General features: G+C 46.8%; 1 protein-coding gene across 1 annotated transcript; it reads left to right on the top strand.

Annotated features, from left to right (window-relative positions):
* The first annotated feature begins 1,308 nt into the window (after positions 1–1,308).
* Positions 1,309–26,025, top strand: EFCAB5 (EF-hand calcium binding domain 5). The gene is made up of 19 exons (XM_042829968.1): positions 1,309–1,910; positions 3,840–3,996; positions 4,597–4,660; positions 5,979–6,046; positions 9,275–9,430; positions 12,102–12,201; positions 12,852–13,111; positions 13,380–13,515; positions 14,406–14,620; positions 15,785–15,941; positions 18,281–18,570; positions 19,051–19,223; positions 19,834–20,062; positions 20,797–20,949; positions 22,132–22,235; positions 22,967–23,220; positions 23,817–24,043; positions 24,205–24,301; positions 25,582–26,025. Exons 1-19 carry the CDS (start codon positions 1,366–1,368, stop codon positions 25,737–25,739), a joined length of 3,543 nt encoding a protein of 1,180 aa, XP_042685902.1. The 5' UTR covers positions 1,309–1,365; the 3' UTR covers positions 25,740–26,025.
* Positions 26,026–26,091: the final 66 nt, after the last annotated feature.

Genomic DNA, 26,091 nt, shown 5'->3' with positions numbered 1-26,091 from the left:
CAGGGTTGACAGGTTTCCTTTGCTGCCCTTATAAATCTGCACTCCCTCTACACTCGGTGCCCTTTGGTGGCAAAAACAGCTGCCATTCTCCCAGCACTGTGGATCAGGCAGGCAGCCCAACCATAAATCCATCCCACTCCCTAGCAGGTAATCAGCATTGCAAACAAATTACCAGGAGATGCCACCGAGCTCATCTAGAACCAGTCATAGAAATGTAATGCTGTAAAGCATCCTACCTACCCCAGCAATATTTGGCTTCAGATGGTGGTTATGAGCCAGGAGGTCAAACTGTTAGCAATTATGTTTGGGTGCCAGGAGGGCTGTAGATCACATTTATGCGTTTCCTGGAAGGTTGAACGCTCTTCAGAAAACAGCTACAAATGCTTAAATACATAGAGCAAAACTGAGCAAAAGCAGTGGTATTTTTATGGGTACTGAAAGGCCTCTGTGAAAAAGGAATATTGTGGCAGCAAGTTCAGAGCAGGGTTTCATCTTTGGTTTGGAAGGCTGTCAGTTTGGCTGTCTGTCAGTGTCAGTTTGGCTGTCTGTTCGTGTCACCCTGCCCTTGCTGTTGCTGAACACTGAGGTGGCTGGTTGTTTTTTTGTTTTGCTGGTGGTTTTTCATGCTGTAAATCATGTGGGGAGGCCCCACCGTGCTCCATTCCATTTGTGTGAGCCCCGCTGCAGATGCAGCCCGTTGTGTTTGGAGACACACAGCAGTCGTTTCCAAACTGTGCCCCGTGAGCAGCTCAGTTCCTTCCTGGTATTTCGCAGCGTTAATGGTCTGAGAAAAAAGTGATGGAGTTGGGAAACTGTGACACAAAATGTCTGCAATTGTATAGATCTGCCTTTTACAAAACAGCCACAAGCTGAAGTGCTTGTGAAGAACCTCATTGCGCTCTGGGTTCCCTTTCTCAAAACATCCAGTAGAAAAAAAACTGCAGAAGTTGCCATTAAGGGGGAATCCACTGGTTAGAATGGGGAGAGACTTCAGAGCAACGTCCAGCCCTTGGTTTCTGACTCCCCAAGTGAACTGGAATTAATCTCTTCCCTCTTGTGTCTCAGTTTCTTCTCCTATAAAAGAGGAACGGTTATTTAGCTGCTCTGTCTCCAAGGGCTGTTGTGATACATAATTAATCTTTATAAATCATTCACTAATCTTTGAAGTAAAGGGGTCGTATTTAAGAGTACAAAGCAGCATAAGAGAACAGAAAAGGCAGGTAGGAGCAGAGTGTTGGTTAATAAAGCTGTAGGTTTCCTGACTGTGCCATCTGCTAAGACACCGCTGCATCTTTTGGCATCGTGTAACATATCTCTTTTGTTCTGTGTCTCAGTCATTGGTGTACGGCTGCTCAGCCAGAAGAAATGGCCCAAGCTGGAGGTCTGAAGCATCCCAAAGCTGGAGATAAGTGTATGGCTGCCTCAGGAACGGAGAGAAGCCAGGGTTGTGCTGAGCTGCCATGTCTCAGTGATCACGCTCCGTGGAAAGAGTGCTTCTATGAAAAGGTGCAGCAGAGGTCCCTGCGTCTGCAGGAGGCGAAGGTGAAGGCGATTCGTGCACAAAAGGCAGAAGAAGAAAAGGAAAACAAGCGAGAGCCCTGCGATGGGCTGTGCCAGGAGTGGTTCAGGAATGAGGAGCAGTCTCTGGATGCTCGCACCTATTTGACGGACAAACTCCTACCGACGTTAATCCCAGGGGTGGAAAAACTGTTAATGGAAATAGAAAGGAAGGACGTGCTGGCCCCAGGCACGGAGCATGCCAAATTTGACCCCATCACTTTTCTTGGGGAATATCTGATGAGACATAACCCTCAGTATGACACCTGTACCAAACCGGGCCCCTACCTGAGGGGACTGAACGTGGTCACAGAGGAGCTAAAAAGAGAGATCCCAGATACGGCATCGGAGAGGTGAGAGACCTGCAAGTGTGAGAGGCCACGGGATCACAGCTGGTGTGCTGGGCTGTGCTCCACAAAAGGTGTGGGGTGGCAGAATGAGCCGCGACTGTCAGCCTGTAATAAACATGAGGAGCAGAACAAACAGAACGTGTCACAGGGAACAGAACAGCAGTCCTTCCTGTCTAGGGCCATATGCCACCCTTTGCAAGTATATAATTCCCCTTTAGACTCTATCTTAATTGCATACGTGGGGTGTAAACTACTTCCAAGCCAGCCTAGGTTAGTGACAGCAGTTTTTAGGTACAGTGTCAGTATCAAAGGTCTATGGACTCTTTCACACCATTTTTTTCCAAAGTTCTCCCCAACTCAGTTAACATGACTGCTTTAGTCATGCAGTCTGATAATGCCCTCATTTTAATTGCTCTTTTTATATAAAAATACAGAAGTGAACACTGTGTTTGTAGATGAACCTTTGGTGACTGAGAATGATGTCAAAATTACTCATTCACTCCCAGATCACCTATAGCTGTGTTTGTGTGTAATGACTCCTGTGTGAATGGCTCTCTTCTATTTGCATGAACAGCACATAGAGCTTGAAAATTGGTTTTGGGGTTTTGGTGTCAGGAATTAGGGAAGTAAAATGTTGACATGCCTTATGCATCGTCTCTACATGAAGGTAATTAAAGCTGCCAGTATTGTAATGAATAAAATAGTATGTTAAATATCTCTCTCTAGCTCTCTGAGTTTCTGTCTCCCTACATTTCTAGTGCACATCATAGGAGCACGCTCCATGTGAGTGCAACTAAAGCGGTGTGATGAGTGCCATGCAGTCACTTCATTCCTTGTTGCCTACAGATAAATTGTAACTGATTTATCGTGGTACACACAACAGTTTTTTTTTCTTTCCTTTTTTCTTTTCTTTCTGGAGATGCAGACTGCAGTGTTGGCTTCCTGTGCCTTTGACCTCATCTTGTTACGCTGTGTGCACGTTTGGAGACAGATCCTCTGTAGCTGTGGGAGGTTCAGAACTGCTGCAGAGGAAGCGTCGCTCAAGGGCTGCAATCTCTGCCAAGGGGGTTTATGCAGCCAGAGCTGTCGCAGGCTTTGCATATCAGCTGGTTGTAGTATCATGGGATTTGCATTCTCGGTAGCTCAGGATTTACATATTTGTGATGGCTGTATTGAGGAACTTGCATAGGATTCTCAAACCACAGCAGTGCAGAGGATTGTATGTAGCACTGAGACGCCTGACGTGAGTCATTGGCTTTCTAAGCAGGAAGAAAATGTTAGCAGAGAAATGCCAGTTTGGGCTCAAAATCTCTCACATAAGCACTAGTAAGATGAAGAGTGAAATTCTGGCTGCAGAGAGGCTCCTGAAGCCTTGGCACTACCTTCAACACAGGCAGATTTCACTGCAGATTCCTTTCTGAAGCTTACCAGTCCTTCCTCGGGCTTCTCTCCTTAACCAGAGCCTGACTGGGAGTCAAAAAATGAGGGAGAACAGATGGGAGAAAATCCTTATCTAAATGGATGGATACCTTAAAGCAGAGACTGTATTTTGTTTGGGGATGGGAGTCCTTCAGTCTGAGTCAGCCGTCCTTGTGTGGGAGTCAGGCGGCTGTCTCCATGAGGGAACATGTTTCATTCTGCAGTGAGAACACCCTCACCACCATCATCTCCTATTTGCTGGAACTGCCTGACACTGAGCTGAGCTCTCTTTAAAATCACAGGATTTAGTAACTCACTCTTGAAAGTGCATCAACTGAGAGAGTTGTGCCCCAAATCTCAAGTGATGCTTTGGATGTAAATGTGCTTTTACTAAAAGGACAAGAATTTCACCAACATATTTCCTTTGTTTTTATTCTTTAGGAGTGGTTTAACCTCTCTTCTTTCAGCTGGTGTATGATGGTATTGTCTAAATCATATTCCTATGTCCTACAGGCTGGCCAGGATGAAATCTGAGGCAAAAACCAAACGTAAGGAAAGAGAGCAGGCAGACAGAATGAAGTGCCAGCAGAAAGAGATGAGAAAAGCAGCACTGGCAACTCAGTTCAAAGAATGGAGAGCGGATGTCAGTGGCAGAGTACCAGTTGCACTGGTAACCAGGCTTGATATTTGGTAACACACTGCTATGGTTGTTGCAGATGGGAGGAAGGGCGAGCTGGTGATGGTGCAGTCTGCCCTGGAGAAGCACTCTGCAGTGGAGGGTTGGCAGTGCTTGGTAGTGACCCTGACGTCCCTTGGGTCAGGGTGCAGTTTGGTGTCTGACACCTCTCCAAACCCTGGGAGAACGCAGAAAGGCTGCAGTGCTTTCCCTGCAGATGGAGCCAGATGTACCTGCAGGCACAGGGCAGCCAGCCTTGCTCTCCTCTGGGCCCCATTACATCTTCTTTCTAGCCCTATGACTCATACAGATTGACACCAGAGCTTGTAAGAGATGAGATTTGAACTCATCTTAATGATCTCTCGGAACGAGCATCCTTCTTCCAAGTCACACGAGCCCTCTAGGAAATTGCCCTGTGTTTACATGCACAGCAATGAAAACAGAGCCTACATTTAGCAGGGCCTTCCCATTTGAAGTGAGGAGCGTGGCTGCCCCATACAGCTGTCCCACACGGCTGATTACTCAGCATGGTTTACTTCAGCATTTGCCAGCCGCTGTCTGCATGAAGCAGCCCTCTGTTACTTTGATTTCTAGATTCAGAGTGCATTGAAGATTTTTCTGGATGTCTGTGCTTCTACTCCCATAGATGCAAGAAAAGGTAAATTTTTTATGTCTTTAGTTTTATATTAATGACTGTTTAGGGTTTAAGGATGAAACTTGCTTCACATCGCACCAAGGAGCACATCTTGTCTAGCTGTTGTCTTTCCCAGTCCCAACACAGGGGCCTCTGTATCAGCACAGAAAGGTTTTCCATAATTCCCATCCCATTTATGGCTCACACTTGACCTCTCTGAATAATGATGATTGGGTAGATAGAGCCAGGAATATTGAAGTGGCAACATTCAGCCTGCTGCCAGCCTTTTGCATAGATAGCCCATAATGATCATCAATGATAACAAATCTGCCTTTGCTAGAAGCAGGGCATTTCCAGAGGGTATTTCTGCTTGCTGCTGAAGTAACCTCTGTCTCAAGCTCTCCCCGCTCAGCCCTTTCTAATTAATGAACTGCTCCTCTGAGCAATCATCCTCCATGGGCAGTGCACGGTGTGAATGCCAAACAGAGCCTGAATGCTTCTGGTGCAGAGTTCTCCAGTGCAAACAGATCCTGGGACATAGAGCTGAGAAGGAGGTTTCTGTCTGGGTGCTGGCTCTGCAGACACAAGAGGTGCTTCATGTTATGTTCACTGACACGATGCTTCATTTCTCTGTATTTAATTTAATTGCACTCCCAGTATATATGGTAATGGAACACTAAGCTTTGCTTTATAGTTAAGCAACAAAGGTAAATGCATCCCATGGCAAATGCTCTCGTTACCCCTGATGTACTGTGGGATAAAAAACAGGAAAGTGATCCCAACAGAAATAGCGTGTTGGCCTCAAAGGCCTCAGTGAGAAATGTGTGCAGATGTTTGATATCTTCCCAGTTCCTTCAGCAGCCCACCAGCAGATAGTTTTGAATATCATCGTTGGTAAAATGTTTCCTGCAGAGCTATTTGGGAAGATCACTGTGATTTTCACACTCCACTCTTGTGAAGCAGAACTGATGTCCCCGAAAATTTCGGGCGTTTTCATCTGTTCAATCAAAACTGATTTCTTTCCTCACATAATTGGTGGTAACTGCTGTTAAAATGGTTGAAATTGCACCAACATCTGTCAAGAATAAATACAAACAAACTGTTCTGAATAGGGGAGTGCAGATTCCCAGCAAGAGAAATATTCTCAGTAAGAACCAGATTTAGATAGCCTCTCTGCAGCCAGACCCTCCACATCCTTGTCACTTCCAGCTGCAGTGTAAGACAGCCTCAAATGCATGTAGTCCAACACGAGGAGATAATGCAGCATACTGCATGCACAGATGTGTGTACAATGCAAAGCACAAACCTCCTGAACCAACATCCCTTCATTTTTTGCTTGCAGCCTATGAGAGGAAGCTGGAGATCACAGACACCTGGGGGAAAAACGTGAACGTTGATGAATTCATAGAGGTAAGAAATGGAAAGAAGGGTCTGATCAGAAGGTGATGTTCACCACAAGGCAGTACTGTTTCCCCATGGACAGTTGAATGAGTGAAGGGCTTTGGTTTTCTGCAGCACCCCTGGTAACTGATGAGGGTCTAAGAAATTAGGACAATTCGTGTTCCATCCCCATCCTCTGCTGTCACAACGCTTTCATCCAGGCCAGCATCAGAGGCACCATTTGCTTTCCTCAGCCCTGCTGGGCAGTTATCCTAACAGCAGTGCTCTTCAGAACACCCCTCTCAACCCCTTTGCAGAGCTCCCAGTCCCACTGCCACCTGTGCACTGCAAGGACACGCACCGTGATCCCCTCCTGAAGTCACATTTTGCAATGGCTGCACGAGAGTTGTGGTGTGCCCATATAACCAATTAGCCTGAGGTAATTAATACAGTCCCCAGTGTGTAATTATTTCTGATGAAACTCCGCAAGCCATAGGAAACCCTCACGAGTGATGAGAAGCTCTATGTTTTCAGCCCTGAACTGGCCTGAAACCTAACCAGGCTGTAACAGATGGCTGAAGGCTGTGTGAAGGATAACCAGGTTGTAAAATCAAAAGCTGTCACTGAGAAACATCAGAAGCGTGTTTGTGACTTTCCAAAGCCACTGAAAGTGTCACCTCATTACTCCACTCTTCATCGGTCTGAAAACAACCAAATCAGTTCCAACTAAATTATTGCAAAGCTTTCCAGGCCAGGGCTTCACCCACCATTTCTCCCCGTGACACAGCTGCATTTCACAGCTGGGTTATTAAACTTGGGAGAAGAAGTTTGGGATGGAAATGATGACAGCCTGGAGTGCAGCAGTGCTGGTGGGTGCTGTTATGGTAATTAAAAACAGGGCACAAAGCTGTGCAGATGAGTCTCCAGCAGCCACGTGTGATTTTTTGTGCTTTCTTTGCTCTCCGGAGGTTCACACGTTCAGCATTTTGCACAGAGATACATTTTTATGATAGCTTGTTGATGGCTTTTTTAAGCACGAAGTGAGATATTTTTTAAATGTAACCTCGGAATAACTGCATTTTATTAAGGACTCTGTTGTGGATAACGGGAGCCCAGAGAATTGCTTGCTGTTAGGGAAGCGCAGCGTGGATGCATAACCTCAATGGAAGGTGTGCAGCACCGAATGAACCAACAGAGAAATGCTCTCAAGTATTTTCTGTCTGCCTGTTATTGTAACTCAGTGAAAGATAGGAGACCAGAGGGGAGATGTGCAGTAGGCACAGGCTGCCAGGCTGTGCAGCTGCTGTCCTCAGAGCACATCCTGTGCTCCTGCTTCCATGCAGTCGTGATGGAACCAAGTGATGGGTTTGCATGGCTTCCCTCAGGAAACACAGCACAGCCACAGATCTTGTCTTCAGCACAGTGCTGTCCCCAGTCCTCAGCCACTACCTGCCTTTGCATCACCCAGGCTAAGGGCTGCTCCCTCCCCATGCCCGTCTTTGGCCTTTTCATGTGTGGAAGGCATTGCTTTTTAAAGGAACTTAACATGAATTGGCTTTTTTACTTTTTCTTCCTTGAATTCAGTGCAGCTTTTGGTCACAGGCTGTTAGAAACTCTGGACAGTTTTTGATTTACTTATCTGTAAATGTGAAGTTCAGCATGCGGAACTTCCAGCACTCTGACACCAAGGGAAATGCTCACATGGCTTTATGGGGTCCAAATCAGGCTTTAGAGGTGAGGCTATTCTTCATGAGCGCACATGGCTTGCTCAGTTCCCATTGAGATCAGTAGGAACAAAAAGCAAAGCATCACTGTTATTGATGATAGTGCATTGACGGCGCAGCCTCACACTGGATAGCAGTGAGGAGGCGTGAGCTTTCTTCTGAGGAGTGCCCAAATCTCTTGGTTACTAATGAACAAATGTGCACTGATCACATGTACAATATTTCACCCTCCAGAGTGCTCTACGCACATCAGCTAAGGAAAGCTTGCAGCTCCACAACAGTTCCTCCTGCCCCCACAGCCCGACAGACATTTCTAAGCAACGTTCTGAGGGGCTGTCAGACAGCAGTGTTAATACACAGGGCTCTGTGTGTGTCACCAGGATGCCATGCCAAACAACACGCTGCTTCCCAACTGCCTGCCCATAGGATCGCTGGCACAGAGCTCCGGGCTGCAGCTCTGTCAATGCACACAGCCCCAGCTCCATCACCTCCTCTCCAGCCCCCCGTGCCCTTCCTTTTGTGCTGAGATGCAGGAAGAGCTCACACTGTATCAGGAGCCATTCTTTGCCCCCAGCCGCCCTTCTGCTCTTTCTCTGCTCCCATGTATTTGGATATTATGCAGTACAACATGAATAATACTACATATGTTAATATTTCAGGTTGGTGATGCCTGTGTGGCGTTTCAGCAAGCTCAGGGTGCTCTGACACCTACATCAAGTATCCGTGGTCTAAAAACAGGATAAGGAGAAACATTGTGTGTTCTGCACATTCTTCTCTTTCCCTTCCCCACCACTGCAGCCCAGCAACCTGCTGTAGTAATTCAGCTCAGGGTTTGGGGCTGTGGTTTGCTCTGATGGCTGTCATTATTTATGTCACACACGCTGCATTTTTAGAACCATACTGTTTTTGCTCATAAAAACCACATGACTATAAATCCAAAGTGTTAAAATGTCTCCAAGGCTGGAGCTCAAAATAAATCTCAAGTCAGCAGTACTCCCTGTGTCAGAGGGCTGGGATGGCAGCAGGCTCATATGCAAGAAGTTCTTTCCTTTTCTTACTGTGTCCAGAGCGCTCTTCTAAACACTGCAAGGATGGGCAGTGGTCAGTTGTGGCATTAGAGACCTCAGTGAATGTCAGATCTGCAAAAACGAGTGGCTCAGCTTGCCTTGTTGGGAGCGGAGTCAGGAGCACTAAATGTTGCAGAAAGCTCAGAGAACGTGTCTGCTGCCTCCTGAGGTGTCCTATCTGAGGCATTGATGCTCCACAGGAGGGATTCTGATGTGGTTGCTAATCCCTGGACCAGGACCTCACGCAGCAGCACGTTGGGCTTGTTGGGAGAACAGTGCTGCTTCTGCAAGGAAGAGCAAAGCGAGCGGTGCAGTGCCCATGCACGGAGTCTGCATCACATTGGCAGGCTGATCTGCTTACAAAGCCCTGCACTTTTCATTCCAAGTGATCGATTCTGAAGAGCTGAACTAATGGTGAAAATGCTTGGGGGATGCCAATGGCTTACACTACTGCTTTCTCTCCATAGTATGTCCATTCCTACACGGAGAACTTTCCAAATGATGCATTCCAAGGGGTCCTGAAGCATCTCAGTCAGTGTGCTGCTGACTTCCAAGAATCCATCAGGCGTGATACATGCAGGCAGATGTTTATTGATCTCTTCCTACATTGTGATCGTGGACAGGTAAGCAAAGCAGCTCCCAACCTGATTTCACTGCTTCTACTTTGATATTTCTCTGGGTCGCTGCCTTGTTGTGGTTCGTTCCTCCAAAAACTTTGGCCACTGCACAGCAAACAGTTGCCATTGTTCTGCAGTTCTCTCCTCTACATATATGGCATATTCCATTCAGCACTCCTCTAATCATCCTTATAGCTGTCCTACCCAGAATGGACGAATGTGCTCTACGATGTCATGCTGAAAATGTCATTAGCTCCAAGAGAACAGAATCACAGAGCACATTTTGACACCAGTGCTGTGTTTTAGAGAATGGCAGCAAGCTGCTATTTCAGGATGAGGAAAGAAATGTGTCCATTACTCAGTCAGAACACATTTCATTTTGCTATTGCTCTATCAGTAGCTGAGCAGTGATGGATTCTCCTGGGCAGAGCAATATATAAGACTGAGTCCCATCGCCAACATGCATTCTGAAATGTTCCCTTTTTCCCCTTTCATGTTTTAGTGTGGCTTTCTTCCTGTTACTTCTGTGGCAGTAATCACCACATCCACCCACAGAGGAGATAAACGATGCACACTGACCCATGGACATGCACCATTCTCAGTGTGCCCCACCACCTGTAGCACCCACTCTGCAAAGCACAGCAGAGCAGCTGTTTCAGCTCCTGATTTCCATTCATTCGGCAGCAGGCAGTTATTCCAGTCTGCATGGCGAGCATGGCTGGCCATCAGGGAGCTGCAATTAGGGCTGAGAAAGCAGTGTTTAAATTACACTCAGATTAGAAGGCACCCACATGCTTGTGATGATGATTTTGGATGCACGCATGCGGAAGGATGGCAGCTCAGGGTGAACTGCCTGAGCTGTGCAGCAAGGCAGGACCTCCCCAAGGCAGCACCACAACATGGATGAGTCACCAGCTGAACGCCCCCAAAGTACAACAAAGTCTGCCCTCTCATTACCTTTCCAAGCGCCCATCCCCACCTTGCTCACCACCAAGCTCATGGTGGGGCTGAGGAGACACACCTCGTGTTTCCAGAAGAGCAATCAGGCAGTCAGACACCGACCTGTCGCTCATTACATGGCAAGTCTGCTTTTGTCTGCATCAGTAAAGGAATTAAACGTGGATCAGAGAGCTGAGCTGAAAACAACCACAGGTCATCACCTGCCAGCATCGAGGTGACGAGGAAAGGAGGTCAGCACGCTCTCCGTTCCCCACAGTTGGCACTGAAAGCAAAGCTGAGCTTTGGGCAGTTGTACAAACACAGATGGCCCGCTGTTATTTATATGGGCTCTGTACCTGTCCTGCTGATTAGCAACTCAGTGCAAGGGGTTGGGATGCAGCAATCGTTCTTTGGGCTGTTTTTAATAAGGCTTTATTCATTGGTTTACATCTTCTATAAAATGAAGCTTTGCATTAGCGCTGCCAGCTTCAAGGCAGCCTCCAGATGATTGTGATAAGTGACAGCTGAAGAAATGTGAAGAGCAAATTAAGTGTGTACAATGGAAACACTGAATGTAGAATCCAAATATTACAGAGTCATCTGATAACATCCACCTATTTTTGTGTTTGTGTATAGAATCACAGGATCACAGAGTCGTTCCAGTTGGAAAAGATCTCTCAGATCCCTGTGTCCATCCTCACCATGCCCACTGATCACAGCCCTCAGTGCCACATCCCACAGCTCTGGGACACCTCCAGGGATGGGGATCCCCCCTTCCTGTGCAGCTGTGCCACTGCAGCACCACTCTTTGGAGAAGAAATTTCCCCTAATATCCAACCTGAACCTCCCCTGGTACAACGTGAGGCCATTCCCTATTAAATAGATGTTTCCCTGCTAAAAGGATGCAGAATTCAATATGATCCATTCAATTGCAAGACAGAATCACAAGTCAGTGAGTCCTGCCCTTTCTCCTCTAAGTGCAAAACGTGAAAAGGAAATCAATAATTTGAAAGCAAAGCTACCTGCCACAAATAAACGGGAGCAAATCTGTTAGCTAATTAACTACTGTAGCTCACTAATGGGAGGAAGATTACAAAGGTGGCAGGGCTGAAATAATGACAACAGGAATTCACTGTAACGTGGAGGCCTTGCAATCATTTGCTTTACTTTTTAAACTCAGTTTCCCCGCTAGCAGTGGCCCATTCCTTTGCCTTTTCTTGGTCTGATTGCACACACTCCCTTTTAGCTGCAAGAACTTAATGAACTCTGTGTTTTCCTCTGCACTCACCTCTCCCACCCCTGTGCTCAACTCTGCATGAATATCTGAAGGAAGTTTGGGTGGTTGTCAGATCTGGGGGCTCATGATCTTCCCAGGCAGTTGGACAGATGATGCTGCAAAGGAAGCAATGGGGCACAAAACCAAACCTCAATGCCATGCAGCACAGTGGCAGTCCTTCCATGGTGCTCTCAGGCAATCCATTCCCATCCTGAAAGCATCAGCTGTCATAGGATGTGCTTGCACAGCACTCTGTTACAAGTTCCAGATAAGCCCAAAGAAGGAATTTTTGTCCTTGTAAAATAAACTGACTTCTGTGAAACACGTTCCCATGTTCTGCTCATGGATAATGTTCTGTCATACACAGTTCTTATGTGATGCCTTTTAATGCTCCAAATGTCCACACGTGTCCCGAGAACCAGAGCAAGAAAGCAGCACAGTAACTGTCATCTCTCTGTCTAGGTTGGTGTCTTGGATAGACCCCAAATACTTGGCCTTCTGGAGCAGTTCTATGAGAGGAGCTCTGTGTGTGCCAGGAGGAGATTCCGCAACCCCAAACAGTGTATGTGGGGTGTTTCAGTTAAACAGCATGAATTTGTCTTGTTAATATCCATTTATAAGTATGGTTGGAAATGGACCTAAATGGGCAGAGTGAGCTGGACACCATCATTGGCAGAGGTTTTGCAAACCATGATGCAGTGCTCAGAAATACTGCAGCATCACAAACCTCTCCTTCCTCCACCATTCTGCAGTGCTTCTCCTGAACAAATTCTTTCTTACTGGGGATTATTGGAGGTTAATGGTCTGTTTACACAAAAACTTCTCTGGGAATTTAGAAGAATAAAGAAAAACCACAGAAAGTGGTTTTCACCTATGTGAAAGTAAGGGATTTTAAGATACTGGACGTCAGTTAACTGCTGGGATCAAAGACAAGGCAAATTGCAGCCTTCCTTTTTGCATGGAGAGTTGCAAAAATATATTGCAAAAGAAACATGGAGCAAGAGGCAGTAAGGAGCAGTTCTCTGCAGGGGAAGATTTTGTTAAGTTTGGCTTTTCTGAGATGATGTCCGCAGAAAATATTTTCTCTCTTTGACATTACAGTGTGAGGGAATGCCATTTATTTTGGTTTAGTTGAATTTTTGTTTTCTTGTGCAATCCTAGCGAACAAAACCAGTGCAATCCACCAACTTATCCATGTTGTTTCTGCATTAGGGCCAATAGTTGAACTGCAAGAGGTCAGACTGGAGGATCTGTGGGGAGACCTTGAGGACCAGGAAGATTATGAGGAACCCAGAGAAGGTTTGGTTTTGTCTCAACCAGAGATTTCTGAGAGAGAAGTTTTAGCACGTGAACCTGCAGGTGAAAACAGGCAGGGAAGTGATGGAACAATGGAACAAATGGATGTGAGTGAAACAGAGACCGGAGGAATTCCTAAGGAAGAAAACCAAGCAGCAGAATCAGGTGGTGCTGAGGTGAGGAAGGGAGGTGAGAAACACTGATTTTGAACCTGGTGATTTGGATGGAGGTAGAATGCACAGTGAGAGGCACGGTGAGTCTGCAGGGGCAGGAGGGAGGAAGCTTCCCCAGGGCAGCTTCTGCTCAGAACTGTCTCAGCAGAGATGAAAATGAATCTGACAAACAGGCGGGGGACCAAAACAGTCTGAAGATGCGCCTGAAGCTGTGAACAAGATGTCAAAAGACAAAGCTGTGGCAGACACTGATGTCATTGCTTCCAAACAGGACACTGCAGAGGCCATGGAGGAACCTCCTGCAAGAAAAGAGGGTTTCACAAGTCAGCACAGCAACTGGTTTGAACAGCAGACAAGCTCAGGGACAGCACTGCAGGATGAGGACTGTCTGCAGGAGCCAGGTGAAGGTAAAGGCTTCTCCTTTGTTGTGCCAGACCTTAACCTTCAACGTACACATTTTTATTGGATCAACTACAAGAGCACATGCATGTGAGTGATTTCTGACCAGCCAAGCCTTTGCTGTCTGCTCCGTGGGATGTTTTCCATCAGGGTTTCATTGCCAGGAGCTCACACTGTGCACTCTGGTTCACAGATGATTTGTTTTTAACACTGCAGGCCCAGCCCTCTCAGACGGACCGGGTTCTACTGCTGCAGACAGCCAGGAGCGTGAGGAGCCACGGCCAGGTACTGCTCATGTCAGATCTCCTCACCTACACAATATGTGTGCATGTAACAGCTCTCACAAAAGCTGTATCTTAGGACTTTTTATAAATCTTATGTCCTTACAGGCTGTATTTTGTCTTTTATCAGGTGATCTTCTCACCTTCGATCTAAGCTTCAGGCATGGAAGCCATGGAGAGAAAATTCCAGAGGACTGGGGCTGTGAGAACAGATTTCCAGGTATTTGGCCACAAAGCTGTGCTTTCACTGGGCACACGGTGACTGGCAGGGTCTGTGGGTGTGCTGTGAGCAAGAATACAAACACCAACTGCTGAAAGCTGACTGCAGGGAGGGAGAGCAGCACAGTCTTAGTCTCACAAGGTGGGTCTCTCATTCAGTTAACCCATATTCAGTGCTTTGCTTTAATTGCACAATAGCATCCATGCTAGACTGGAGCAAAAATCGAAGAATCTGAATGCATAAAGTGCAAACAGATCAAGGCCTTCCATCAACGCAGACTCAGTCTGCACTCAGCCCACACGGCTGGGAAGCACAGGGCTCAGGGGTGCTGCTGCTTTGCAGTCGGTGCAGCACAGCAGGCAGCTTGCTGTGACACACGGCGCTCACTGCCTTTCAGACCTCCACCCCACCGTGGCAGACATTCGGAGTCGCAGTGCTCCTCGTGCTGGGAGCCCCTTTGATGGAAGCTGCCTCAACCTGCCGCGCTTTGTTCAGCTGATGGAGACATTCCTCGGGGAAGGCATCGCTCTGCCTGCCGTCAAGGGGCTCGTTGGGTTCATCAAAGAAGAATACAAACAGACCGAAGAGGAAAAAGTGAAACAACTAGAAAAGGTAAATATTTATAAGTTTTGCTGATCACGTGTCCACAAACAAAACTAAGCAATGCCGGGAGACAACGGCACATCTTTTAATCTTGTGCTGGCAGAGCTATTCTCTTCCAGCCCTGTGTTCTGTATTTCTTCTGCCCTGTTGTTTCCCCATCCTCAGCTCTGAGCTCTAGCAGAGAGAACACACTCATCCTGTAGGAGGTTATCTGTTCTGGACCCAGTGAGACAGCAGGGTGATGGTGATGAGCTCAAAACATTCTGTTCTGCTTAGTCATGTCCATGGCAGTCAAGAGCCTGATGTGTGACCTGCTGCTCTGGCATGCACACATGAAGTTATGGGTGTTCTGGTGAGGGCTTTGAGGCACCCCTCCACCACGCTGCTTTTGCTGTATGTGCACAGGTATTTGAGAATGTGGGCATTTCTTTGTGGTTAAGTTACAAGGGGCTTTTGCAAAGTGTTGGAAAAATACACCTCCTGTCAGCAGCATTCTCATACTCAGCATCATGTGCATAGATATGTAAGTCCCTGTATTTCCCGTGGACCTGTTCACAGCATTTTCTCTAGCTGTGCCTTCCTCAGAAATCTCTCTGGTTTCCCTCTGTGCTGCTGACCTAATTTGGATGAGATATTGGATCTGACGGCTCCTCATGTCCTCACATGGAGCACAGCACACTGCTGGTATTTCAGCCTTAGACACAGTGCCACTCAGTGCCATTTATCACCACACACTGCACCAAGGCTGGCACCAAAGGAGAAACTGTATCTGCATCTTGGAGCCCACACACTTCAGGGCAAAACCAGGCAAACAGCATGGAAACACACACCGTCAAACCTTCCGTCCTGCTGGCAAGGCTCTGCTTAGTTCTTGCCATGGAGATGTTTGTGCTCTGGGAAATTCCCACTTGCCTGAGTTGGTCTCATCTCTCACCCATGGGAAATGCCCCTCTGCAGTTCTGATTCTGCCAGGTAGCATTGAGCTGTCTGCTCCATTTAGTGCTTCCAAATATCTCCCGGGTTTAATGATTCATCTCTGAGCTGTCTGCTCACAGTTCTGCCCTGGTCCATAGGGGCTGTGTGATCAACCCACTGCTGCAGCTCCCGTATCTGTGCAGATGTTAAGCATCTCTGTTGAGGAAGCACCAAACAGGAGCTCTTTCTCTGTTGTAGGCACATCTCATCTCTCGTTCGGCCCGACGGGAACGGCTTCTGGAGGCACTTTTTGAGAAGTGGGACATCAATGCATCTGGGTTTCTGGAGATGAAAGAGGTGGAGGCTGCTATGAATACATTCAAGGAAGGAATGGAAAAAGAAGCTGTGAGGAAAGGTAAGGAAACAGCTGTGCTCTGAGAGGAGTCATACAATGTCAACACAATAGGCCTTAAAGCATTCAAGGACGGTGCTAACGAATTCGTTGGCAAGCACCTGGAATGTTTTGGTTTTGCAAGCAGTCATAAGCACATAAGGCCTGATGTGTAAAATGAAAAGGAACTGTTATCCTGACCTGCTTGTTAATGCACAGCTCCATCCCCTCCTCTGCAGGACTCTCCAGGGAGAGTGGTTCTTAATCAGAGAGGTAGCCCAGAGCTGTCACAGCACTGTGATGTGTTGAAAAATGGTATTGGCAGTTAATATGGAGTGTATGGTTGGCTGTAATATGGAGTGTATGTTCCGGAGACAGCAGTGAAAACAAACCAACCAAGCAACAAAAACCCTAAAGCCTGAGGACAGGCTTCATACTTTTAGTCTAGCCTGTGTTATCCTGCAATTTTTGATGGATATATTTTACTACAGAGTCCATGCAGGGCTCATGTGGTGTTCAGTAATCCATACTCTTGCTCAGTTCTCATGAATGAGACAGTAACTCCAAGTCTCACTTCACTATTAGTCCAGTAATGTCGGTCCTTGACAGAGGCCTGGGGCAGCCAGAAGTGCAGCAGGTTCACCCAGGTCTGTCCAGCAGCTTCATACGTGGCCATCACTGAAATACCAGATTAGCAATCAAGAACATGTCTGTGTGTGTGCCTGGGCGGAGTGGACAGGTTTATTCATCTCCACGCACGTCTGCGTGTTGCTCGCTCCACCACACGCTGTTGAAAAGGGCTCATTTTGGCAGGCAGCAAAATCTCTATTCTTTTGCTGATTCCAGCAGCTGGTGGGCTGGGCAGCACACCGTCCTGCTGTTAATTACCCCCAGGCTGCACAGCCGCAGAAGGAAATGGTGCTGCACAGCTCTTCTGCATTTGCAGCATGCCAGAACGTGCTTACAGGAGCACAGAGGGACACAGTCCCCTCCACAAAAGCCTTATAAACTAAAGGGACAAATAGAAAGATATTATAGCAAAATCAAGACCACCTAGTAGCAACAGAAAGCCGTTTGCAGCAGCTCTGACATCACCTCCTGAAGGCATCATGGAGCAAACTGGTTTGGAGGAGGGGCTCACAGACATTGCAGTTTCGTGGATGAAAGTGGGTGGAACGATCTGATTTTCCTTGTCAGTGAAAAGTGTAACCTCACAGATGGAATGGGGAAACAATTCAGTGTGCTGTGCTTCAGTAGAGGAAGAGCTGATCAGCTTCACGTGTATTTCTACATCTCTTGTCATGGAGGAGAAAGTGGAGGTCAAAATCCAAACACTTTTACACCATTGCTGAATTCTCCATCCTATTTCTGTCAGTAAATCAGAAATCACATGGAAAAAAAAGACAAAAAAAAAAAAAGCCTGTATCTTCTTTAGATCATGGGCAGGCTAAGAAAGCATTGGCAGGCAGCTGTGGCATGACTGAGGGCAGTTAGTGCGTGCCACTGCAGCTCACAGCACTGAGAAATGCACCAACAGCCCCAGTTCTCCCTGTGCAGCCTGTGACACTGCATCACTGCTCTTTTGGAGTTGTTCCTATTATCTGGCCCAAAATAGGCAGCAGCTCTTCACTGTTGAGGCGTTTTCCACCATAATGTATTCCTCCCAACCCACACAATTTGTTCCTTTTGCACCACATCTGCTGCTGCAGTGCAGGTGATTCCAGAGCAGCCGTTGTCCCACCCTCTGTACGACTTCAATGGAGCTTTCATTTGCTTTGATCTTCATTTATAAGAGCTAGCACAATACAACTGTTATTTCAATAATTCATCAAAGGCACCTAAAGGAGGATAATTAAAAGTGACTTTGGGAGGCCTCAAAGGAAAGTCATAATGGCTGAACGGAACATCCAGGTGTGGGAGTGATCTGTGAAATCATCCATAAACTCTGGCCTTCACATTTACAATAGGAGAGGTGAGCAGTTTTTTTGTGCCTACATGCAGCCCAGTCCCACCAGCCCCTCAAGTGCCCATAGAACTCAGTTCTGATGAGCAACACCTCTGATTTTTCCTATTTCCCACTGATCTTTATTTCTTAGGCATCCTGTAGAGGTGCACAAGGAGTAGTGCTGTGCAGGTTTCTTCTCGGTAGGTGAGAATGAAGGCATCTAGTGGAAAAGGTACAACCCATCTTGAACCTCTCACAATAACAACTTTCTTTAGGAGGTAGCTGGAAGAAGCCCTGAGTGACGGGCTGGGCTGCCCCAAAGCCAATCTAGGGCATAATTTGTGTTTGCACAGAAAAAAAGCAAAAAAATACTATTCAAATAGGTTGTCCCTGTCTTGTTTTCTGTTTCTCCTAACAGCAAAAAACCACTTTTGCTCACGTTACCCTCAGCTTGGCAGAGTGGGGAAGCTATCCCCAAAGGCATTCCAGGCTTTCCTTGAGTTGGTGGCTTCTGAGCTCACTGGGGATGAAGATGAAGTTATTGATAACATTGTGGAATTTTTGACCACGAGAGTGGAACGAAGTCACATGGAGTGCTTGCAAAGCTTGGCGAGGAGGAGGTGGCTGCACAACATCCAGCGGGCAGCTGAGAGCAGCGGAGCACGCATGGACCCGGTGTACGACGCCGTGCTCAAGGCCCTCCTCAAGGTATTGGTCCCTGGGAATGGCAGTTTGTTGTGTCAGTGTTGTGAAACCAACTTCCAGCCCCGATGCTTCGAGGGCAGCTCACAGCTTACAGGGGCTGAGGATGCTGTCCCTGTGCTTCCTGCTCAGCGATGGTGTTCAGGAGAGTCAATGGGTTTGCACAGTCACAGGTGAGATCCACGATGGAAGAATCTCCTATTGGAGATGAAATTCACAGTGCTGCTTAGGCCCTGGGTGCAGTTAGCTGGTTGTTTCAACGACAGGAAAAAAGAAAGCCGTTCTCTCTGGCAGTCAGCACCCAAAGTGGTTTTGCTTGTAACAGAGCACACCAGTCCATCACAGCACACACATCGTGCGTGACACACAAAATCAGTGACCCAGAACAGCGTGTCAGCACAAATGAGACAAGTGATAAGTACATGAAATAAGCGTAATGGCCAATGGCTAATGTACATAATGTAACAGGAAACATTTGGTTGCTAGGATGCAGAAGCCCACGGGGATAACAAGAAGATCAGTGCATATATTGCCCTTTTGGAAGAAAACCAGCTCTCACCAGAGCGGGGACAGAGGCTCCTGCGCTATGTGGCATGCACCACAGATGATGCTCCGTATGTTCTAAACCAGGCACTCTACAGAGACATGAAAGGAGTAAGGTAAGAAAAGCCACCAATAGTTTCCTTTATTTGAAAAGTGCTTGCAATGCAGGGGTACTCAGCAGTGCCTGGAGGTGCTCTGAAAACAGAGGTTGATCGGCTGCTCCGGAGAGGAACGTCCCTCAGGGACCACTGTGGGATTCTTCATTATCACACACATGCCCTAATGCTTTGCATGGTCTGCTCAGAGCTGCTCTGTTTGGGATTCCACTCCTTCCCTTGGGTGATTAGCTCACGGCCTCACAAGTCTCATCCTTTAGCAAAGTCCGTTACACTGGGCCTACACTGAAAATTAATGTCCTTACAACAGTTTACATCCACTTGGATAGTTTTTGAGAGCAATGCTTTCCTTCCTTAATGTTTAAAGTACAAACAGCTTTCCTGCCTCTGTATGTCTTATTTCCATACGCTAAACGCATTTCAATACTGCTTCTTCTGATCTATGAAATGTAACAGCTGCTCCCTTCTGAATTCCTCTTCATTACACTCATTAGTTGGTGCTTTTACATTGTCTTAGGGACAAAAAGTGCCTTATTTATTCCCAGTGATTCTGGTATGTGAGTGGTAACTGGAAGCTCGTCACAAACCTGCCCTCATGTTTATTTTTCAGCTTTGCAGCTGTTGAAGAGGAAAAGCCCATCCATGTCCCAAGAGTTCAGCTCCATGGAAATATCCACTTCTGGAACCAGGACCGCCCAGCCGAGCAGAGGAGAGGCTCATTCCTGGTGCTGCCATTGCAGGATGCTCACTGGAGAGTCTTTGGCATTCTGGGACTTGATACTCTTCGAGATGAGAACGAGAAAACCATCTTCCTGACCCATGAGATCAGCTTCTACCAGGTGGGCACCACCAGAAGGCCGTTTGTGAGTCTGTACTACAAAAAAAAAAGGGCAAGAACACTGAGTTTTTCAGGTTTGCTCTGAGATGTAAGATGGTACAACTCAGAAAAAAAGAAACCAAGCAGTGGGCTCCTCTTCACTGTATGTGATAAAACTGTGTGTGAGCAGAACACTTTACCACTATCGTGCTGATTGACATCTTCTTTGTAATTGATGATCAGATACCATCTAATCAGTCATTTATTTAAGCTTCTCCTGCAGACCTGACTATTAAGTTACTTGTGCAAAGCCCAGAGAGCAGCTTTATTTACCGAAGCACTGACTCTCAGATCTGTGTTCGTTTCTACAAGGTGGCCCAAAAACCCAACACGGTAGATCAATCACAAGCACCAGCAGGCTGGGTTTCCTTGTGATGCAGTGTTGCTCTTTGGAATCTGCCTGGCTGTGGATGCATCATGCGGGCAGCAGGGAGCGCAGCAAACCAACGTTATCAGCGGGTTTGGCTGTGCATCACCACAGAGAGCAATCACAGTGCTTGGCTGTGACCTGGCTGCCATGGAATCTCAGGGCCTGCTTTAATAACACACATTTCGCAGTTACTTTTCACCTTTGCAAGCTGCCGTTAAAGTGATTATTACAACCGCTTGGCTTCATGTTGTTGGATGATCCTAATTGTTTCCTTTCCTAACTCACGTAGAACTGCCTGGCTCATTTGGAGTGTTCTGCTTTCACAGGGAGTTTCTCATGCATTCAGCAAAGCCTACCAGCATGTGTGTGCACTAGGAAGTGTTCTGCAAATGGCCCTCACTGCTCTGGACTGGTTGTATCACAGAGTGCCCAGCATCCACGCTGTCAGCATGTACCTGGTGGAGCCTGGCAATGATCAGGTGTGCAGGTTACTGATGAGGAAGGTTATGCTGATTAAAGGTACAGAGGGCTGACAGGCCTACTTAGGCTGGGGAGATACTTCATTTCTAGCTGTCTGTGATTTCCCAGTGCTTTTGTTGTCAAACTGAAGCCTGCCTGAGATACTTGTGCCTGCCTGAGTATCAAAAGCTATAGAGGTAGAAAGGGAAGGCTCCCTCTGTAAAGGAGGGTGCTCTTCCTTATTTTCATCCTCTCGTGTAAAACAGTGCTGCTAGCATAGCTCCTTTCTCCATGGCACAAGAGAATATTCTTCTATTTCAGAGTAAAACCCCACACCTACTCAATGCATCCTTCTATCCATCCATCCCTGCATCATCCATCCATACGTTAACCCCTGCTAAAGCTTTGCTATTTGAGACCTCCACAAAGGGAGATGCCCTTCAGTGGAGGCCCTGTGCATGTGAAAATTAAGGCATGGAAAAAAAGAAATGTCCAAAGGCTTCTATCTGAACCAAGACCTAAGTGCAGTGCAGGAAGGGCTGCTCCCACTTAGGCAGCTTGTAGAGGCAGCCCACCTATGAGCAGATCATATCCCAGTGGTTCAGCAGGCACTCGAGCCCTGGGAAGCTTGTCACTTCACATACAAGTAAATTAAGGAGATGAAAAGTGCGTGTAATAGTAAGGAATGATCCCATGTCACCACAATGCCTGTATGACATCTGCTGAAGCCATAATTCATCTGCTTCCTCTGATAAGCGTTGTTTTTGTTGGAAGCTTTTTGTTGTCATTCCAGGCTCTGCCCTGTCCCTCGTTAACTGCCCGATAGGCAGGTCATGTGTCAAGGCATGCTGACAGAAGCGTGCCATGAGAAATGAGGACTGTAACACGATGTGAAAAAGAAGGGAAACCTCTTCCTTAGCCTGTGGGTGTTCCTCGGTGTGGAGCCTGGGGACGCATTAGATGGTTTGGCTGAGGGAAGGTCCAGGCACATTCTTCATGCACCCTGAGCAAGAAGGGGAATAAAAACACTGCCTGGTAATAAAACTAGGCATTGCTGGGAGATGTCTAAAACCATCTCATGGCACTCAGATGTACGTGGGAATTTTAACACACACACACACAAACACTTTCTGCCCTCTCCAAGCTTCACAATGGCTGTTCCTCTCCTGCGTGCAGCTAACCATCCCTCTCCTGTCTGACAGACGTGCGACTATGCTCTGCGCAGAATGATTGCTACAGACAGTACAGGACAAAAGGAAATCCAGTCCTCTCCCATCCTCCTCCTCAGAAAAGAGAACCTTTTCAGGTGGGCTCCAGCACTTGCAGTCAGTTACCAGACACCCCAGGTCCCAGATCCCAGCCTGCACAATGCACACAGCATGAGGCCGGCTGTAACGCAGCCCTGCTGCAGTGCCTGCCCACACTTGTCTCACTGCTGAGGCTCCAGGTGTGGATCTATGTGATGCTGAATGATGAAAGCACAAGGTGCATTTTCTATTTGATTTTAGGCCTGCAGAAAATTAGCTTCCATCTTAATGCTTACTGGATGAGCTGCCGAGCAAGCTCTGCATCTGTTGTGGAAGGTTTGCAGGATCAGAGCCTATAGTGAAGGATTTCACTATTTACAGTAATCTGCCTTTTTTTTTCCTGGCCATATTTGTCTCATTTCCTGTCATTATCTGTTTCCTTCAGCTGCCAGGATCCTCACAGACTTGTCTTAAGCATATCAAACAAGAAGTTGATTTTAAAGTGAGAATACAACCTATTTTTAGCTTTGTTGAATTGTTGTGGTTTTCAACAACTGCAACTTTCAGCAATATTGTATTCAAAAATGTAATTTTCTCCATTCTCTATATGGCTTTAATGAGACTTAAAAATGTTCATGTTTCAGTTAAAGGAATTAAACAATAATTGTAAGATAATACCTTTGTTTTAACAGCAAGAGATGAATGACCTGTAACTGCAACATGCTAAAGTGCCCAGAGGGACTGGAGTGGTAAAGCTGTGGACTTACTCCTCTCTTTACTCTCATTTCAGAGATTACCTGTTTAAGTGCAGAGACTGCTCAGAGGTTGTTTGCAGTTCTGTCTGTGGAGAACAGCACATAGCAGTGCCTCTCCGGGACCTGTCGGGACGAGCTCTGGGGTTATTTGATATCAGCATTGGACCCCAGCAGACATTACCTCCCCACGAACATAAGGACCTGCAGAGAATGCTGAAGATGGCCCAAGCTGCCTGTTCAGAACTGCTGAAGATGCCTTCAGAGGAAGCCAAAGCAAGCTGTGTACTGGGTATTGTGCTCACAGAGCCAGGAGAGATCGTTAGGGGTAAAAGCAGGAATCGCAGTAAAACCACTTCGGAAGTATTTGTGCAAGTACAAATGACACCAAAGGCCTTTGGTCCAGGTACTGCTCCTGAGCAAGCCCAAGGGCTGAGCACAGTACCCTTAAGCAGCATGTTTAGATTTTGGCTTTGGTTCACGGGATTTCCACTGAAATCAAAGGCGTGAAGCAATGTGCTGCATTCAGGAATCTAACATCTTCTGCTCAGTGCCCCGGCTGAGATGGAAAGGATCAATGTCACAACTACCTGTGTGCCTGGGCCCTCTGTGCTCTCAGGACTGCTCTGTAACATTTATGGCACCTGTCTAATCCCCTTAAGGCACTCAGCAGTCTCAATACATCACACATTACAGAAAGCTTTGCCTCCTAGAACACATAACCTTCTGAAATGTTTCATAGCACACTTGGGTTGTAAATGGATCAAGCTCTTTGTTAAGGAGAAAATGAGTTAATGGCAAAGAGGCACAGCTGTTCAGCCAGTAATGTAAGTCTTGAGCAGTGAATGTTTCTAAGCAACTTCTTGAAAGGTTTGCTTGTGATTCCAGAGGCAGAACACAGGAATGTGAGGCATGCAGGGATTGTCTTCCACCGCTTCATGCTGCAGGACCTGCGTGAGTGTATCCACAAACTGAATGCCGAGAGCTTTGCTGAAATCAGGAGCAATGAAGACCCACCAGCTCTGGTACATAACATAATGAAGGCTGTGCTGTTGCTTTTACATCCAGAGTGGGAGGGCACAGAGAAGACTGAGAACTGGAATCAGTGCATACTGGTGAGACGTTTATTTCTTCCTTTCAATCTCCCACTTTCTGACTTATCATTTCCAGAAGTGCTGCCTGCAAGTTTCCTACAGGCCAACCTTAGCCAGCTTTAATTCTGCAACTCTCTCTTAAGGTTTTCACCATCCGACCTTCTTTGTTCTCTTCATTGCAGCAACTTGATGACAATTTAATTCAAGAGATGTATTGCTTTGATCCCACTGCTGCATCTGTGCACGTTCAAGCAGAGCTGGTGCAGAACTGTATCAATGGTAAATACCATACAGTAACTGTGAGATGATCAGGCACAGCTCAGCAATGAAACACTCTCAGTAGTGACATTCAGCTGAGCACTTTCAAGTCCTCACTTCCAAAACTAATTTTGATTTCCCGATAGATTAAACAATAGATAAGGGGTCCTAAATATCTGCAGACTTTGTCAATAAAAGTCAATTTGTTATATTTATTATCAAAACTCACTGCCTTGAGGGAAGGGGAGCAGATCAGCTTTGAGATCTAGCAGAACGGGTGATCTCATTGTAAACCTGTAGGTAACATGCTAACAATTATGAGTTTTTTTGGGCAAATAATCTGTTCTGTGTACATCAGACCTGCTGTGCACTAGGCAATGACCCAGCTCCAAACAAATCATGGGTGTGGGAGCACAGTGGGAGCCCTCCTGCTCATAAACACCATCTGCCAGGTACTCCATACACTCATTGGCCATAAACAGGAGGTTAGGTTTCCATCTGTCTTTCCCTCATTTAATGAATATGAGCTTTTTTTGGTGCCAGAGTACTCAAGAGGCTACTAGTATTTTCAGTCTCTCTGCAGGAGAAGCAAGTGGTGTTCTTGTTGACATCTCTCCCTTATCGATTTAATGACAGAATGAGAGGCTCATTAAAATTAAGTGTGGACAGACTTACTAATTCAGCTGGGGATACTCATTTACAGTGACCTTCCTACTGCTGAGCAGTGAGCAGTCATAGCTCCTTTGTATGTGTTCCCATGTATATTAGACTAATTCTGGAGAGAATGAAGCAGGCCTCAAGCATCCAGTCCTCCTAGGCTTAACTGGAAAGGCACACAAAACACTTTGGCAAATTATTGGAACTTATTTGTGGGACAACAGTGTGAGATCAGTGGTTTGAAATCAGTACGACTCACAAGGGAAGGGTCTGGAGCACAAGTCTGATGGGGAACAGCTGAGGGACAGGACAGTGTGAAGAAGGGTCCCTGAGCCTGGAGGCATCCCAGAGCCATGGAGATGTGGCACTGAGGGCTGTAGTCAGTGAGCACTGTGGGCTGGGGTTGCACGTGGGGATTTGAGAGGTCTTTTCCAACCCAAATGGTTCTGCGATGCTATGAATTCCTGCTAAATGAACATCAGTGTTCACACACGTTGTGTGTTGGACAATACCCCTATGTTCTATAGACATGTCCTGGAATATGGAAGCACATAACCTACACCCCACTCCCAGGGAGATGTTTAGAGGTATGACTCCATGGTTTCAAGCTAGCCTTTTGCAGTGACAGCTCTTCTCTGTTGCAGGGGCGCCTCAGGCAGCAGTTTGGCCGCAGGGTTCCATAGCAGCCCGGCTCCTGGAGTGCTGGGTGCACACCTGCCTGTGCCTGGTCCAGCTGACAGAGAACACACGGAGCAACGCGGCCCCATCCTGTAGCACTGCCCACAGCAACGCCTCCTGTTAAGACCACCAGCTGCTCACCTAACCCAGCTCCTGATAAGGAGCACTGTAATGAAACACTGCTTCATTAATTGTTTGCTTTTATTAGTTATGCACTGCAACTCAGCACTCGTCAAGACAGTTAGGTGCCATTAAGGGCAGTAAAAACATTGCAAGGAAATACTTTTGCGAGTATGAATCTATCTGCTAAACCTTAAAAAGGCTGCTTGAGGCTTTATTATTGAAGTTCCAGTAAGAGAGGCTGGGAACACTTGATGGCAGCAGCACTCATAAGCCATGCAGCACAGAAGCTGGGGATTCCCCCTCTTTCAGTTACATTTTAGAAGCAGCTCTAATTGACGGCTGTTAATCAGCAC

This window comes from Centrocercus urophasianus, unplaced genomic scaffold (assembly GCF_019232065.1).
Source record: "Centrocercus urophasianus isolate 14NV4802_14NV808 unplaced genomic scaffold, USGS_Curo_1.0 seq_33, whole genome shotgun sequence".
NCBI lineage: Eukaryota > Metazoa > Chordata > Aves > Galliformes > Phasianidae > Centrocercus > Centrocercus urophasianus.
Note: the sequence above shows the minus strand (reverse complement) of the source record. Positions and strands in the feature narration are given on the sequence as shown.